Source organism: Octopus sinensis, linkage group LG3 (assembly GCF_006345805.1).
Source record: "Octopus sinensis linkage group LG3, ASM634580v1, whole genome shotgun sequence".
Lineage (NCBI taxonomy): Eukaryota > Metazoa > Mollusca > Cephalopoda > Octopoda > Octopodidae > Octopus > Octopus sinensis.
The window spans coordinates 156,181,928-156,201,001 of NC_042999.1; the positions used below are offsets into that span (position 1 = coordinate 156,181,928).

Here is a 19,074-nt window from a genome sequence, read left to right on the forward strand (position 1 = left end):
TCTGCCAGCTCGCCGCCTTTAATGTACACCCTTAATGTAGTCCAATAGGTTCTCAAAGTGGGTTCTACCACCCCACAGTGGCCATTGAGAGGATCCAGGTGAGCACTGGTATCTAGGGGGTGGTGGTGCAGGGAGAGTGGTAGAGAAAAAGGAGACATTGAAAGGAAGGCAGTGGACTGGGAAACACTATGAACCTATATTATTATAGTATTGTATACAAATTATATATTATATTAAATATCAAATGATTCATAGTTTATATAAATTAGTAAAATATAAAATGTTTATTCTATTGTGTCTGAGGAGAGTAATTTTCTTTTTGTACCTTGTTGTGTAACACACTCACCGGTAAAATTTCCACTTTTTTCTTATTTCTATTTTCCTAAAATTCTTGTTGTGTCTTGCAACCTTTTCAAATAGTTTGAAAAACCTTTTCAGTAGTTTTGACTCTCAATAGTTTTGACAATTGAAAAGGTTGCAAGATGCAATGAAAATTTTAGGATAATAAAATAAAAACAAGTGGAAATGTTACCGGTGAGTGTGTTACATAATAAGGCACAAAAAGAAAATGACTCTCCCCAGACACAACAGAATATGCTTCAACACAGGAACTCATATAAAGAATCTTGCAAACCAAATCCCAAAACGAAATAAAATGTTTAGTTATACATAAAAATAAGGGGGGGGGGACACTGAGGGTATTATGTGGCCATGAAGGTTTGAGAAGCTCTGATGTAGCCCAATGGAATACAGAATAAACCGTGCTCAGCCCCACATTGTGGCACAACAAAACCAACGCCTGGATTCAACAGCATGTGAGAGTCAATGACATCATAAGAACCATGAAAGAGAACAAATATAGATGGGCTGGTTATGTTTTCACAACAGAAGGACGATAAATGGACAACCGAAGGGATGGAATGGACACCAAGATAAGGGACAAGATCAAGAAGCTGACCTAAGACAAGAAGGCAAATTGAGAGTGGAGGGGGAAGGAATAAGAGTGGGGGAGGGAGGGATGAGAGTGGAGGAGGGAGGAATGAGAGTGGAGGAGGGAAGAATGAGTGAGAGTGCAGGAGGAAGAGAGAGGAATGAAAGTGGAGGAGGGAGGAATGAGAGTGGAGGAGGGAGGAATGAGAGTGGAGGAGGAAGGAATGAGAGTGGAGGAGGAAGGAATGAGAGTGGAGGAGGGAGGAATGAGAGTGGAGGAGGGAGGAATGAGAGTGGAGGAGGGAGGAATGAGAGTAGAGGAGGGAGGAATGAAAGCAGAAGAGGGAGGAATGAGAGTAGAGGAGGGAGGAATGAAAGCGGAAGAGGGAGGAATGAGAGAGGAAGAGGGAGGAATGAGAGAGGAGGAGGGAGGAATGAGTGTAAAGGAGGGAGGAGTGAGAATGCAGGAGGGAGGAGTGAGAGTGGAAGAGAGAGGAATGAGAGTGGAGGAGAGAGGAATGAGAGTGGAGGAGGGAGGAATGAGAGTGGAGGAGGGAGAGAATGAGAGTGGAGGAGGGAGGAATGAGTGTAGAGGAGGGAGGAATTAGAGTGGAGGAGGGAGGAATGAGTGTGGAGGAGGGAGGAATGAGAGTGGAAGAGAAAGGAATGAGAGTGGAGGAGGGAGGAATGAGAGTGGAGGAGGGAGGGATGAGAGTGGAAGAGGGAGGAATGAGAGTAGAGGAGGGAGGAATGAAAGCAGAAGAGGGAGGAATGAGAGTGGAGGAGGGAGGAATGAGAGAGGAGGAGGGAGGAATGAGTGTAAAGGAGGGAGAAGTGAGAATGCAGGAGGGAGGAGTGAGAGTGGAGGAGGGAAGAATGAGAGTTGAGGAGGAAGGAATGGGAGTGGAGGAGGGAGGAATGAGTGTGGAGGAGGGAGGGATGAGAGTGGAGGAGGGAGGAATGAGAGTGGAGGAGGGAGGAATGAGAGTGAAAGAGAAAGGAATGAGAGTGGAGGAGGGAGGAATGAGAGTGGAGGAGGGAGGGATGAGAGTGGAGGAGGGAGGGATGAAAGTGGAGGAGGGAAGAATGAGAGTTGAGGAGGGAGGAATGGGAGTGGAGGAGGGAGGAATGAGTGTGGAGGAGGGAGGAATGACTGAGAGTGGAGAAAGAAGGAATGTGAGTGGAGGAGAGAGGAATGAGAGTGGAGGAGGGAGGAATGAGTGGAGGAAGAAGGAATGAGTGTAGATGAGGAAGGAATGAGTGGAGGAGGAAGGAATAAGTGTAGAGGAGGAAGGAAGGAGTGGAGAAGGAAGGAAAGAGAGAAAAGAAATTCAAAACAAAAACAATAAAAAGCTCATAAAATGAATCTGTGTTTTTCCTTACCTGTCCAATAACGAAGTCCATAGCCATGTCTTTTTTAAATATTTCCAGTGGATTGGGCAATGCTACGGATTTGTTGGTTCTAGGAACTTGTGAACAAAGGCGTTTTATCTCTTCGGTGATTGGTGGTGGTTTCAAAAAATGTCTAGTCCATTTGTGATTACATAAAGTTTGAGCACCGTCACTGCTGTGCACTGCTTTGACAAGTTCAACGTCATCAACACTGTACTTTAATTCCGGTGTGTTCCCCACTGCAAGTAGTCAAATTCTTCGAAATTAGATGATTTTACATGTTTCTTTTCATAACTGAATATATAAACAAGTATATAGTATACATACATAGATATATATATATATATATCATCATCATCATCATCGTCGTCGTTTAATGTCCGTTCTCCATGCTAGCATGGGTTGGACGGTTCGACCGGGGTTCTGGGAAGCCAGAAGGCTGCACCAGGCTCCAGTCTAATTTGGCAATGTTTCTACAGCTGGATGCCCTTCCTAACGCCAACCACTCCGTGAGTGTAGTTATATATATATATATAACCATCCTTTAACGTCCGCTTTCCACACCTGCATGGGTTGGATGATTTGTCTGAGGACTGGCGAACCAGATGGCTGTGTCAGGCTCCAATCTGATCTGGCAGAGTTTCTACGGCTGGATGCCCTTCCTAACACACACACACATATATATATATATATATATATATTTTCATACATATACACATACCCTGGTATCAATCAGACTATCAGATGATGTTATACATCACCGGTCACATGACTGATCCAGCCAGCAGCCCAGCCAGCCATACATACAGCCATATTTAGCAATGGAAATGTGCTGTGGTTGTATGAATTGCAGTTTAAGGTTTGATAATGTTATGTCTTCTGTTAAATGAAGTCAGGATGGATATCAATAAACACATTCAAAGATAAGTTGCAGTTGACTACCCTAAAACATTTAATACCATCACTAAAATTAGATACAGCAAAACTGATAGGACATTAATAATTGTCATATATTATAAATTCAAATGCTTGTAAAAACGAAGATAAGAGGTTAGAAAAACCTGGAGCATGGTATCACAAAAATTCTTGTTGAAATGTTGGTAAGATGCAAAGAATAAGATCAAGGATTCTGGTTTCAGTTCTGTTCAAACTGAAACTGCATTGAGGAATCAAAATGTTCTCACACCAAAGGTCCCAGGTTGCTCGTAGCAAAACTCACCTGCCTAGAATTAGCGGGCAAAAACTTCCCATTTTACAGTTGATGTACAGATGCTAGACTAGTCCATCAGGTTAAAAGGTGGATGGCCCAAGTAAAGCTAAATGGACCTGATCATCATGTGGTGAACCAAATGGATAGTTAAAAGTAAAAAGGCAGAATGTGGGTAGCTAAAGTTCAAGAGTGATCATACTTCTGCTACACATACAGTTTGCAATACAGCTCCATGTCCCTCAAATCTTTCAATTTTGCAAATCATACAAATGTGAAACCAGCTATGTGTTTTATTATCAAAACCAATTAATCTTGATGCAGCCTTCCAGCATGCCAGCCTGGTCAAACTGTCCAACCCAAGCTGATATGGACAACATACATTAAATAGCAACAGGAATGACATCCTGCAGGAAAGAAACCTGCCTCAACAAATTCGTCTGACTGATTCAAGTATGGAAAAGTATGTTTGTCAGATGACGATGTTGATGATAATCATTCCTAAGTCCACCATTTCGTCAATCGCAGCAGCTTCCTAGCTTCACCACTAATTCAGTTCCCAACTAAATTGCAAACTGTTAATAGTTTTAAAGAGGACATCTTCTCAGCTACACTTTGGTATAAATAGTTTGAGATTTGGTTCAGTAGAGAAAAAGTTACATCAAAATATGTCATATATATATATATATGTATGTATGTATGTATGTGTGTGTGTATGTGTGTATATATATTTATATATATATATATATATATGTATCATGGCCGAAGCCAGTGCCGCCTCGACTGGCTTCCGTGCAGGTGCCACGTAAAATGCACCAATCCGACCGTGGCCGATGCCAGCCTCGCCTGGCACCAGTGCAGGTGGCACGTAAAAAGCACCCACTACACTCACGGAGTGGTTGGCGTTAGGAAGGGCATCCAGCTGTAGAAACATTGCCAGATAAGACCGGAGCCTGGTGCAGCCTTCTGGCTTCCCAGATCCCCGGTCGAACTGTCCAACCCATGCTAGCATGGAGAACGGACGTTAAACGATGATGATGATGATGATGATACACACACACATACATACATACATATATATATATAAAAGCAAAGAAATTAATTTAAACTTACATTTATCAGCCAACTGCAGTAATATTGTGCTTACATCACCTGGTTTAGGTCGGCATTCACTACCTTTTGCACGGCACTTAAGTATTAAGGAATGGATTTCTTTGTAGATCGCATCAAACTGCTCGGTATTGCCATCATTCTTGCTGACAGTTTTGGATTCAATCAGCAAACGGCACACATGTGCACAGCTAGCCTGTAAAAAAAAAGGGGGGTGGATTAAAGTGTAGATTCTTTTACTTGTTTCAGTCATTAAACTGGCTCGGGGAACCCCTGTGCAATAATTTAATAGTCTTATGCACACATATTTGCACAGGAAAATTTAAAATTACTGCCGATTTTAGCAGTTTTGTAACTTCTTGCGGAACCCCTAGACTGTACAGGCGGAACCCTGGTTGAAAACCACTGCTGTAGTATGTATGCCTATAGGTGTATCCAAAGATTATATTTGCAGTGGACCTGCTATGTTTTACGGCAATCATTCTACAATGTTTAACGTATATACATAAATCATCCCCAGTATTAATCCACTTAAGGTATAGAAAATTTTTATTTACACCAGGAATCAAACCCACTACTTCATGATTGTGAACCCAAAGCTTTAATCACTGAGTCTTCTGCCTTCACCATAATCTTGTGAAATTATCCTGACTGGGGAGATTAAAGAAGATAAAAAATGCTAAAGGAGCAGTTTCTTTTTGATGAATAATAGAAATAAAATCGAAATATAATTTTAGAGGAAAGCGAGTTTATAAATAGTGTATTTAATGGCCTATAAAATGCACCTTTTTTTTTACCCCAAAATGGCTTTAAAAATCCCCCTGCATCCAATGCACACAATGTAGATTCAAAACTCACTCAAAATGGTATGTATGTTAACAAAATGTGTGCTGCCATCTATTGGTGAACAATCGCCTATGGTTTCTGTAGAAGAGCGTAGGCTCAAAACGTAAAAGACTTTTTCTATTCCTGAGCGTTATACTAATACATCTGTTTGTTTTGTACACTACCTGTCCTATGTTTTTTTCGTAAACTCTCCCTATATATGTGTATATAACGAATGTGGATGCAATAAATTGCTTATAATTACCAGTAATAACAAAGTTATACAGATAAACTTTATTTTAGTGTTTCATTTTGGGATTTGGTTTGCAAAATTCTTTATGCGAGTTCGTGTATTGAAGCATATTCTGTTGTGTCTGGGGAGAGACATTTTCTTTTTGTGCCTTATAATGTAACACACCGGTAAAATTTCCACTTTTTTCTTATTTATATTTTCCTAAAATTTTTGTTGCGTCCTGCAACCTTTTCAATAGTCTATTTATTTTACAAATGTATAGCCTAGGCTATATACTCATGCATCTTATAGACCATCAAATATGGTAAATACTTACTTGACTTTGAAAGTTTTCTTGTGGAGGATTGCATTCAAAACATAACATCTCACAAAGACAACTTCCAAATGCAAACATATCAGATTCACAGGTGGGTTTCTGTAAATTACTTTGAAGTTCAGGTGCCAACCAGGGTTTTCTGAAAGAGTTTTTGATATCATATATTAAAAAAAAAAAATGACAAAAGGAAAGAACTGTAAAAATCATGCGAAAACTAACCTCGCCTGTGCTAGTGCCACGTAAAAAGTATGGAGCCCCCTCTGCAGAGTGGTTGGCATTAGGAAGGGCATCCAGCAGTAAGAACCCTGCCAAAGCAGACAGAGTAGCTTAGGGAACCATCCTAGCCACGTATGCATGGAAGATGGACGTTAAACAATGAGGATGACTCCTTTCAGAAATTCATGTTGTATAAAAGTTCAAAAGAAATGGGTCTTGTGTGTGTGTGTGTGTGTGTGTGTGTGTGTGTGTGTGTGTGTGTGTGTGTGTGTTTGTGGTGTGTGTGCGTGCATTTTGTGTTGTGTTGGATATGTGTGTTGTGTATGTGATTATGTTCTGTGTGTATATATGTTGTGTGTGTATGTATGTGTGTGCATGTGCATGCATGAGAACAGGTGAGTAAGAGGCTGACTATGGAAAAACCCAATGAAGGCATGTGGCTTTGTGGTTACAGGTATTTGGCTCAAAATCAGAAAATCACGAGTTCAGTTCCTAATGATGAATTGTGTCCTTGAGCAAGACACTTTATTTCTCATTGCTTCAGTGCTGGCAAAAAATGTGTTGTACCTATTTCTTTACTACCCACAAGGAGCTAAGCACAGAAGGGACAAACAAGGATAGACAAACGGATTAAGTCGATTATATCGATCCCAGTGCGTAACTGGTACTTATTTAATCGACCCCGAAAGGATGAAAGGCAAAGTCGACCTCGGTGGAATTTGAACTCAGAATGTAATGGCAGACGAAATACCGCTAAGCATTTCGCCCAGTGTGCTAACGATTCTGCCAGCTCGCTGCCTTAAAATGTGTTGTACCAGTAATTCAAAGGACCAGCCTTGTCACATTCTGTGTCAGGTTGAATCTCCCTGAGAATTACATTAAGGTTAGCAATCTCTGAGGAGACTTCAGCAACATGAACATTAACCCCTTAATGGATCAATTATTTTGACATGGAGTTTCATTTCAGAGCATTTTTTAAAATTTTCTTTTTTAATTAATATACACTATGTTAATTATAAAAAAAAGTTTTTTATCTTGCTTCCTTTATTTTTTATTATAGAAATTAAAATGTACTTTTACTCATTTGGATTTAAACGAGTTAACTCAGACATTGAAAAGATACATATAACTTAACTATCTTCAATTTTTTATAAGATGTATTGCTTTTAAATCAAAGCAAAATTTTTTTTAAAATGAGATAGACAGTTTATTTAGAATGATAATTTTTAAAAAATGGAGCTACACACAAAGTTATTTTGCAGACATCACACATGTATCTGCTTTCTCTTTGAATCGGACTAGCATATTGATTTCATGCCATGCATGTGCATCTATCTGATTATCTTCTCTGTCATCTGAAAAATTGTCAGAGTCTGAATTATACGTGTCTAATTCATCCTCAGAGCTTTCCAGATCGTGAAATGAAAAATCGCTTTCATGATTGCTAAATGTATCTAAATCTTCATCCATTTTGAGAAAAAAAAAACGCGTAAATAATTCTATTATTTGTATAAATAATAGAGAATCAAAACGAGACGGTTCTAAAATGACACCAACCTCCTCCTGAATCTGAGTATGCACTGAAGTAAAAGTTCAAAACTCAGAAGCATAAATTCTTTGAAATGGTGCCAGAATATGTACTGCCGGGTGTACGACAATGCGAGTAAAGTCGTGATTGCTCAAAAAATGAAACGATAGGCGCAGGAGTGGCTGTGTAGTATGTAGCTTGTTTACCAACCATATGGTTCCGGGTTCAGTCCCACTGCGTGGCACCTTGGGCAAGTGTCTTCTACTATAGCCTCGGGCCGACCAAAGCCTTGTAGTGGATTTGGTAGACGGAAACTGAAAGAAGCCCATCGTATATATGTATATATATATATATGCGTGTGTGTGTTTGTCCCCCTATCATTGCTTGACAGCCGATGCTGGTGTGTTTATGTCCCCGTTACTTAGCGGTTCAGCAAAAGAGACCGATAGACTGGGCTTACAAAAGAATAAGTCCCGGGGTCAAGTTGCTCGATTAAAGGTGGTGCTCCAGCATGGCCGCAGTCAAATGACTGAAACAAGAGTAAAAGAGACACAAAACAAATAAACTCGTTTGAGTGCTAAAATTAAAAGTTAATTTTGACTGAGTATACTTGTCTGGTTCTAAAAAGATACATTTGCGATGCAGAAGTAAAATCGGGATAATCCTTTAAGGGGTTAATCCCACAGGCAGGCTGTTCCACTGATTGGATCAAATGGAACCCTTGCCTTCATAACTGACCGATTGCTGCCACTGCTACCAATGACAACACTGCTGCTGTTTGTTTGTTTGTTTGTAGAGCGAAGTGGTCTTCGTTCGTAGTGGGAGAAGTCCAATACGTGGTCCTTTGCTATTCGTAAGACCCGCAGAAGAGAAAGCAGGTCAACCCCCGACACCGAGAGCATCGACGGATGGATGAATGCGCATCCAGGCTCAGTGGTTGAGTTGGAAGTCGGGGACAAGAAACAAGAAGAAAGAGTGAGAGAAAGTTGGGGCGAAAGAGTACAACAGGGGTCGCCACCACACCCTGCCGAAGCTTCGTGGAGCTTTAGGTGTTTTCGCTCAATAAACACACACAACGCCCGGTCTGGGAATTGAAACCGCGATCCTCCGACCGTGAGTCTACTGCCCTAACCACCGGGCCATTGCGCTTCCACACACTGCTGCTGCCGATAATGACCACCACCACCGTTAATGTATTTTAGAGGTTTTAATAAAGGTAAAGATATCCCTATCTTGCCCAGGATATTAATCGTCTGGAAGCCGTTCAGCGACGTGCAACCAAGAGAATACCTTCCATCAGGCATTTACCATATTCTGAATGCCTTACTTCCCTGGGCATGGACACATTGAAGCTCCGACGTCTGGCAGCTGACTTGGCAGACACCCATAAAATTATTAACCATCTTACAAACAATAACTCTGAGCACCTTTTCAAACTCTACCTGTCTAACACCTGTGGACATGTTTACAAAGTCAGTAAACAGCACAGCTCCCGTGACTTTAGGAAACATTTTTTCATGCTGAGAGTTGCTGAAGAATGGAACAAACTGCTGGCATCAGTTGTTAGTTGTCGGAGCACTGCATCTTCAAAACTTCCATGCTTCCTGAGATTCGCCAACACTACACCTGATTTTCTCCCCTCCATACACACGCAAGCATGTATCTGACTCATACACTGTTCACTTTCCAGACATTTGTACATTACTGCATTTGCTTTATACACACTTTTGACAAGTTGTGGTGCACCTGAGCACTGTATACAATAATTTCATTATTATTATTATTATTATTATTATTAAAGATTCATATCAAACCTGATGTTGTTAACTTGGCTATCTAATGGTAGATGATCTGTAACTTTGACAAGTCCCGCATCAGCTATTTTCACTTGGCTCATCGTACACAACAATAAGTTACGACAGTGAAGGTTACCATGAACCAAACTCTGTCCCCGCTGAAAGTAACAACAACAACAACAATGAAAATTTGTAGGTGTTTTGTTATTTCTTACATTAAAAATATTTACAAGAATGGCTGTGTGATTAAAAGCTCACTTTCCAACAACATAGGCACAGGAATGGTTGTGTGGTAAGAAGCTTGCTTACCAATCACATGGTTCCGAGTTCAGTCCCACTGCATGGCACTTTGGGCAAGTGTCTTCTACTATAGCTTCAGGTCGACCAAAGCCTTGTGAGTGGATTTGGTAGATGGAAACTAAAAGAAGCCTGTCATATATGTGTGTGTGTGTGTGTATGCATTTGTGTATGTTTATCCCCACCACCACCATTGCTTGACAACCAATGCTGGTGTGTTTATGTCCCCGTAACAATAGAATAAGCACTAGGTTTACAAAGAATAAATCCTGGAGTTTGATTTGTTCAACTAAAGGTGATGCTCCAGCATGACCACAGTCAAATGACTGAAAAGAATACATAGTTTTGAGTTCAATCTCACTACAAAGCACCTGGGGCATGTATCTTCTATTATAGCCTTGGGTCATCCAAAACTTTGTGAGTGAATTTGGTAGACAGAAACTGAAAGAAGCTTGTTAGGTGCATAGACATATGTGTGTGTGTGTGTGTGAGTATAAATATATTTATATCTGTGGAGGCACAATGGCCCAGTGGTTAGGGCAGCGGACTTACGGTCATAGGATCATGGTTTTGATTCCCAGACCGGGCGTAGTGTTTATTGAGTGAAAACATCTAAAGCTTCATAAGGCTCTGGCAGGGGGTGGTGGCGAACCCTGCTGTACTCTTCCACCACAAATTTCTCTCTTTCTTCCTGTTTCTGTTGTACTTGTATTTCAAAAAGGCCAGCCATGTCACATTCTGTGTCACGCTGAATCTCCCTGAGAACTACGTTAAGGGTACACGTGTCTGCGGAATGCTCAGCCACTTGCATGTTAATTTCACGAGCAGGCTGTTCCGTTGATCGGATCAACTGGAACCCTCGTTGTCATAACCATGGAGTACCACGATATTTATATCTATATCTCTCCCTCTCTCTCTCTCTCTCTGTATATATATATATATATATATATATATATATGTGGAGGCGCAATGACCCAGTGGATAGGGCAGCGGACTTGCGGTTTCAATTCCCAGACCGGGCGTTGTGTGTTTATTGAGCGAAAATGCCTAAAAGCTCCACGAGGCTCCGGCAGGGGTGGTGGTGATCCCTGCTGTACTCTTTCACCACAACTTTCTCTCACTCTTTCTTCTGTTGGCCTGCTCGCTTATCCAGCAGGGTGGCATAACTTGAAGGCTAAGACAATGCAAAGCGCATTGTGACCAGCAATGTGTAGCAACATCTGATAGCCTGGTCGGTCACGGTGATATATATATATATATATAAATAAATATATATATACACACACACACACACACACACACATAAAAAAAATAAATAAATGTGCCCTTTTAAAGCCTAGCCAAGCTCATGGGCCCAGTTTCCCAGTTTCTATGGTGTATGTGTCCCCCAGCTGGATGGGACGCCAGTCCATCACAGCGTTACTCATTTTTGCCAGCTGAGTGGACTAGAGCAACATGAAATGAAGTGTTTTGCTCAAGAATACAACACGTCACCCGGTCCAGGAATCGAAACCACAATCTTACGATCATGATGCTGACACCCTAACCACTAACCCACATGCCTCCACATATACATACATATATGTGTGTGTGTGCGTGTGTGTGTCTAAAATAATGAAGGTGGCCAGATGCAATATAAAACCGAAAAGGAAAAATTCAATTGTCACTGATAGTGACAGAGGGTGCAGGTAGCACCTACATTGCTAGAACCAAAAATAGAGTCAAAGACTCTTGTAGTCACGAAAAGCACATTGTCTATGTAGATGAATTCGACTCAAACCCTCACCTAAAATTTCAGGTCTTGAGCCTTTAGTCGAAAGGATTATTGGAGGAGGGAGGGAGGAGGAGGAAGAGGAGGGGATTAAGAGGATGGGGGTGAAGAGAGGGGGGGTGAAGAAGGGGGGAGGAGGGATGAGGAGGAGGAAGAAGAGAAGGGGAAGAGATGGGGAGGAAGGGGAGGGGTGAAGAGAAGGAGGATGAAGAGGGGTGAGGGGGGATGAGGAGGAAGAAGAGATGGGGAGGATGAAGAGGGGTTGAGGGGGGGATGAGGAGGAGGAAGAAGAGACGGGGAAGAGATGGGGAGGAAGAGGAGGGGTGAAGAGAAGGAGGATGAAGAGGGGTTGAGGGGGGATGAGGAGGAAGAAGAGAAAGGGAAGAGATGGGGAGGAAGAGGAGGATGAAGAGGGGTTGAGGGGGGATGAGGAGGAAGAAGAGAAGGGGAAGAGATGGGGAGGAGGAAGAGAGGGGAAGGGGAAGCGATGAGGAGGAGGAGATGGGGAGGAAGAGGAGGAGAAGGAGAAGAGAAGAGGAAGAGAAGAGGAGGAGGTTTATATTTACCAGATACATCAATCCATCTGAGACCTTAGCTGCCATTTTCAATATCAACCCAACACGAACATCAGTATTCCGGCAGAGAAATTGACTGACGCTTTTATGATTTGCATATTCCATTACTAGACCACATTTTGGCTTCAGAATTATTCCTTCCATTTGTAAAAAGGATGGATTCTTTGACAGAAGATAATGATCCTCAATAGCATTCAAGAAAAACTGAAACGATAAATGAAAACCCAAGTTGAAAAGGATAAAATAAATAAAGCAAACCTCGTGAAGATATCTTCTAGTGATCTCTAAGTCTTTGGAAGTCAGAAATAGCAGCCAAATCTATAAATCACATCTTAACTTTTAAAGATATTTATGTCTTTGTGAGTTGAGTCAGAAATAGAAGCTAAATCTCTCTATATATAAACGGCAGTTTGTCTGTGTGTGTTTCTGTGTGTCTGTTAGGTTGTACCCTCACCCTGACCACGGCTTTCAACCGATTCTGATGAAACTTGACACACACATAGCCCAATGTCATAATTCAAAACTAACGCAGCGAAAACTTTGAAAAGTTCCCCCAGTTCTGAAAAAAATCGATAAATTCGACATGGCGTCGAGAATCAGAAACACAAACCACAGACTGTCTAGGGGACGCAACTCGACCTTTTTAACTAAAAAAAAAATTTACCATAATTTTTTTTCCATTTTTTGGCTATAACTCTCTAAAAATGCTTTATAGTTATTTCCCTTACAAACCCGAGCAACGCCGGGCAATACTGCTAGTTTTCTATAAATCACATCTTATCTTCTAGTGATTTCTATATTTTTATGAGTCACAAATAGCTGCCAAATCTATAAACTACCTCTTTTCTGTATATCTCTGTAAGACAAAAATAACAGCTAAATTTGCTATCAATTACAACTTACCATCTTGCAAGGGCGAACTGAGCCATCGGTCAATTGGGCACTGCCCGAGGGTCCAGAGCTCTGAGGGGCCTGCACTCTACGTTGAAACTCCTACGTCTGGCAGCTAACTTGGCAGACACCCATAAAATTATTAACCATCTTCCTAACAATAACTCTGAGCACCTTTTCGAACTCCACCTGTCTAACACCCGTGGACATGTTTACAAAGTCAGAAAACAGCACAGCTCCCATGATTTTCGGAAACATTTTTTCACGCTAAGAATTGCTGAGGCATGGAACAGACTGCCGGCATCAGTTGTTAGTTGTCGGAGCACTGCATCCTTCAAAACTTCCATGCTTCCTGAGATTCGCCAACACTACACCTGATTTTCTCCCCTCCATACATATGCAAGCATGTATCTGATTCATACACTGTTCACTTCTCAGACAGTTGTACATTACTGCATTTGCTTTATACGCACTTTTGACAAGTTGTGGTGCACCTGAGTACTGTATACAATAATTTCATTCATCAGTATGGACAGAGTCAATGACTATTGAAAAGGTTGTAAGATGCAACGAAAATTTTAGGAAAAATAAATAGGTAAATTAATGGAAACTTTACTGGTGATTGTCATCATCATCATCATCGTTCAACATCCGCCTTCCATGCTAGCATGGGTTAGACGATTTTGACTGAGGGCTGCACCAGGCTCCAATCTTGATCTGGCAGAGTTTCTACAGCTGGATGCCCTTCCTAACGCCAACTACTCCAAGAGTGTAGTGGGTGCTTTATGTGTGCCACCGGCACGGGGGCCAGTCAAGCGGTACTGGCAATGACCTCGCTCAAATCTTTCTACACGTGCCAGTGAAGCAACATTGGTAACGATCACGCTCGAATGGTGCCATTTTACGTGCCACAGGTATGGAAGCCAGTTGGCTGCTCTGGCAATGATCATGCTCGGATGGTGCTCTTGGCACCCTACTAGCACATGCACAAGTGCCAGTAAGGCGACGCTGGTAACGATCATACTCGAATGGTGCCCTTTTTATGTGCCACAGGCACGGAAGTCGGTTAGTCGCTCTGTCAGCGATCACACTTGTATGGTGCTCTTTAAGGCTCTAAAAGAGAATGACTCACGCTACAACAAAACTGAGATTGAAAGTTTGAATTTTAAGTAGAAGCACAAAGAACATGTACAGAATTTTCTTCTCTCTCTCTCTCTCTCTTTTTTTTTTTTTTTTTTTGAAAAGGAAATAGTGATGCAAACCTGTAAATAGTAAGGAGAATCTGAGAAGTCTTTCAATTGTTTAACAACCACAGGTTTATTTCCATTTCCTTTATGAATACCAACCTTTACATCAGTGAACACACCACTTCCAATAAGAGCTGGGGAAAATAAAATGGATATGAAAATAAGAAAAAAAAAATCATTATTTAAACTGGCAGTTATTCATTAATTATTTATTATTTCTATTACTGGACTGTGGGTAATGCTGGGGGTTTTAGTCAAACAGATCAACCTCATCACAAGTGTCAAATAAGACATACATTCGTTTATGAGTAGTATTCCTTTCTCTTCTGAATATCTTATGAATGAATTTAAAAAAAAAAAAAAAAGAACAAAAAAAAAGATTTAAAAAAAGAGACTTTGTTCACCTTGTTCTGTTTGGAAAAAAATATCTGACTGAGAAATTATCTCAGGTTGCGAGTGTTTTGTCACTGATTCTTGTATTCCAGTATAATTTTCAGGTTTACATAGCAACAGATTTGAAAGCGCTGCAGAGAAAAGAAAATACAGAAAGGAAGAAATTTACTTTAAGAAAGAGACACATGCACCAATGCACACACATATATCAGTATACAACTCCTTTAAGTTTCTGCCAACCAAATTCACTCCCAAAGCTTTGGTTGACCTAGAGCTACAGAAAACACTTGCTCAAGGTACTATGCAGTGGCACTGAACCTAAAACCATGTTGTTGGGAAGCAAACATTTTAACAACACAGTCATGCTTGTGCCTAAAGCTATGCTTGCATCACTAGGTTTAAAACTGCCATCCGAGAGTTGTTAGTTATCGGAGCGCTGCAATCCTTCAAAACTTCCATGCTTCCTGAGATTCGCCAACACTACATCTGATTTTCTCCCCTCCATACACACGCAAGCATGTATCTGACTAATACACTGTTCGCTTTCCAGACATTTGTACATTAATGCATATAATTTATATGCACTTTTGACAAGTTGTGGTGCACCTGAGCACTATACAAAAATTTCATTATTATTATTATTATTATTATATGTTATGAGTGTCTCAACAACTCCATCAGGAGTTGAGAGCTCAAGGCAAACCAAGATAAATATATATTTACATGTTGTACATGTGGTTGCCCAATTTTGGGGTGTGCAAACAGTCATGTGATGAAGTAGTTTGCTTCACAAAATAGGTGCATTAATCAAAAATATCCAGTTGTATTTAGTTCTGTCCAAACTACAACCATTCACACTGAGACTGACTTTACAAATAAAACCAATAAAATATACAAGACAACAATTGCTGCAGATAAAATTCCCAGGTGATCTGGTACCTATTCATGTAAAATGCCCAGTCTCTTTTACAATCTCTTGTACAAGCCTCAAATTGTGTAGGTCTTTACCTCAATGAGTCCAAGATTGAATATATAAACAAGTGTCTGTCCAACAGTGATTTCATCATCCATACTCTCGACAATACGCTCTTAAATATGGTTTCTGATTACAAATATCTTGGGTCATACATATCATCATCTGAAAAAGATTTTCTAACTAGAAAGGGTATGGCCTGGTCAGCCTGTAATGATATGCATAAGATCTGGTCATCAAATCTAAGTAGAGATTTCAAACTTAAAATCTTCAAAGCCACAGTCGAACCAATTCTACTATATGGCTCAGAAACATGGATGTTATCAAAGAAGCTTGAGAGGCAGTCGGATGGAACTTACACTCGCCTCCTTATGAGAGCTCAAAATCTCTCGTGGAAGCGTCATCCAACCAAAGTACAAATATATGGGAAACTACCACCTGTATCATCTCTTGTGAACGGTAGAAGAGTCCTGTTTGCTGGACATTGTTGTAGAGCTGAAAACGAGGTAATTTCTGCTCTTCTCCTCTGGAAGCCATCTACTTGTGATACCAGAGGGCGCACACTCTCCTACCCTGATGTAATCTCCAGGGATACAGGCATCCAGCAACAGGACCTCCGTAATGCTATGATGTCTGGTGTAACATAGTAAATTCCATTGTCTCGACCACGGTCAAACAATGATGATGATGACCTAGGGTCACTGTCGATCATCTGGTGCTAGTACATCTTGGGGCATCCCCTGCATCATTGCCCCTCAGGGTGCCACTTAAGGACTTAATTAGCAAATCTGTTTGTTGAGAGTCTTACAACAAGCCTCAGCAAACTCAGGGTTAACACATACTGATGGACACTGAGCATTGGTCTGTTCTTCTTCTGACCTCATCACTGTTGATAAAGTTATTCCATTTGATGGCTGAAAAAATTTGCAGTACTCTTTTACTTGTTTCAGTCATCTGACTGTGGCCATGCTGGAGCACTGCCTTTAAAAAAATAAATGCGCCCTTTTAAAGCCTTGCCAGGCTCATGGGCCTGGTTTCCCGGTTTCTATGGCGTATGTGTTCCCCAGCTGGATGGGATGCCAGTCCATCGCAGCGGTACTCATTTTTGCCAGCTGAGCGGACTGGAGCAACGTGAAATGTGGTGTTTTGCTCATGAACACAACGCGTCGCCCGGTCCAGGAATCGAAACCACATTCTTACAATCATGATGCTGACATCCTAACCACTAAGCCACGTGCCTCCAGTATTTGGTCTTTTTTTTTTTCAAAATCATAATTTATGGGAAGATTATGGGCCTAATTCTTGAATATTCCTCCATTTACATCTAGTAATCTATAAAAATACTCTTGTACATTAGTTCACTGTTCTCCCTTAGTTAAAGTATTGAATATAAAGAAAACTTTCACAAAATAAACTTACCAAATTTATCAGGTTTCAGCATTTGGCTCATTTTACTACTTTTGATATGTTCCAAAAGATTTATAATGGAAGGAAATGCTTCTTTATATTTCTTTTGAGAATAATCAATGGTTTCATACAATATTTCTTCCTCATTTGCATTTCTGCTGTTAAATTTTGGGTTAAAACAAGCAATATGGTAAAGAAATGGGTGGACAACATTCCATTGAATGAGATAACATCCAGGTTGATGACATTTTTTCCGAAGAATATCAGTAATGTATTTTTTGCTGTATAAACAAGACAGAAACAAAATTGTAATTTGAAAGTTCTAACATGTAAAATAAATTCTTGTACAATCTGAATTATAACGCAAGTAGAATGTGTGTGTGTGTGTGTGTGGTGAAAATAACAATAAGTATGATGAGATAGCATTTGATGAATTCAATTTACACTTTGATTTAAATATTGCCAGTACCGCTGGACTGACTCCTGTGCAGGTGGCAAGTAAAGCAACACCGTTTCGACCCTGCGCTTGAGGAGACCTATTGAGTCAAGTACACCAACATCAAAATCAATGGAAATTGTAGTTGTGATCCCTGTGCTGGTGGTACGTAAAAAGCACCATGTGAATGTGGCCGATGCTAGCGCCGCCTTGACTGGCTTCCGTGCCGGTGGCACATAAAAAGCACCAACCGATCGTGGCTGTTGCCAGCCTCGCCTGGCACCTGTACCAGTGGCACATAAAGAGCACCCACTACACTCACGGAGTGGTTGGCATTAGGAAGGGCATCCAGCTGTAGAAACACTGCCAGATCAGGCTGGTGCCTGGTGCAGCCTTCTGGCTTCCCAGATCTCGGTCGAACCGTCCCAACCCATGCTAGCATGGAAAACGGATGTTAAACAATGATGATGACAGCTTATTAATGATGTACATGTTTCCACTACATCAGTTATCAACTGTTGCATTAACAGCTTTGCCATAACACATGTTTCATCCTTATATATTATAATTTATCAAATCCACTAGACCACTGGTAGAAAAAATTTCTATAATTTTTCCTACCCTATATAAATTTTAAGAAATGATTTTAGCAATTTCTGAAGTTTAATAGGAATTTTTAGTTGCTGTCAATTGAGACTGCTATGCGCAGTGGATTTGAAAAATTATAATATGTAAGGATGAGATGTGTTATTTGGTCTCTAATTTATATGTTAATGTTTTGGTGTACCCGCTGATGAGAACTTCGCCTTGCAAATTATATTATTTGCTAATTAAAGCTTGAAACCTGAGGTCTGGCAATAAAACATGGTAAATGTTGCTATTTTCTATTCCCTTCGAAATTGCTCTTAGCTGTGGTTTGGACTTTTTGACTATTCTTTCTAGTATGTTAGGCAACCTGTTAAGGCTCGCCTCTTTGCATATAAATGTACACTAATTTTTATAGATATATATATATATATACATACATGAATACATATGTAAATATATATATATATATGTGTGTGTGTGTGTTTGTACATGTATGTTCTAATGGTAATATTTTAGAACTGTTTAATTTTTAATAAAAGAGGGAGAACAATGGATGAGGTTTGGTTTTTTTTTAAACAAAAAGAGAACAACTTAAAGAAACATACTCAATATTTCCATGGAAACCATGTTCTCGCATATATTTGATACTAGGTGGCTCCACTTGTTCACATAAGCTATTGTAGAAGTCATAAGAAAGCCGAAAATATCCATCTATACATGATACAAATGACACTGCTGATTCTTCATCATCAAAGGATAACACCTGAAAAAAATTGATAACATTTCATTTAAATCTTTTGTTACCATATTTTCGTTGAAATACATCCTCTTTAATTTAATTAATCTTTAAGTGGCAGAAATCATCAATTTATGCTTCATTAGAGAACAGCAAACATCATCAATTGACATTTCAAAAATTGTAC

At 40.3% G+C, this 19,074-nt stretch overlaps 1 protein-coding gene across 5 annotated transcripts in view; it reads right to left on the minus strand.

Moving 5' to 3' along the window:
- LOC115209767 (tyrosine-protein kinase JAK1-like) overlaps nt 1-19,074 on the minus strand; it is an 83,929-nt gene that overhangs the window by 39,228 nt on the left and 25,627 nt on the right. For 4 of the 5 annotated variants that reach the window (XM_036501520.1, XM_036501521.1, XM_036501519.1 and 1 more), the window contains exons 5-13: nt 18,757-18,914; nt 17,140-17,408; nt 14,759-14,878; nt 14,370-14,488; nt 12,208-12,420; nt 9,599-9,731; nt 6,034-6,179; nt 4,643-4,835; nt 2,314-2,561 (exon numbers count right to left, since the gene is read on the minus strand). In XM_036501520.1, coding sequence (XP_036357413.1) covers nt 2,314-2,561; nt 4,643-4,835; nt 6,034-6,179; nt 9,599-9,731; nt 12,208-12,420; nt 14,370-14,488; nt 14,759-14,878; nt 17,140-17,408; nt 18,757-18,914 — 1,599 coding nt within the window. Of the gene's footprint in view, nt 1-2,313; nt 2,562-4,642; nt 4,836-6,033; nt 6,180-9,591; nt 9,732-12,207; nt 12,421-14,369; nt 14,489-14,758; nt 14,879-17,139; nt 17,409-18,756; nt 18,915-19,074 lie in introns of all 5 variants that reach the window. The other variant, XM_036501522.1, reaches the window with a different exon arrangement.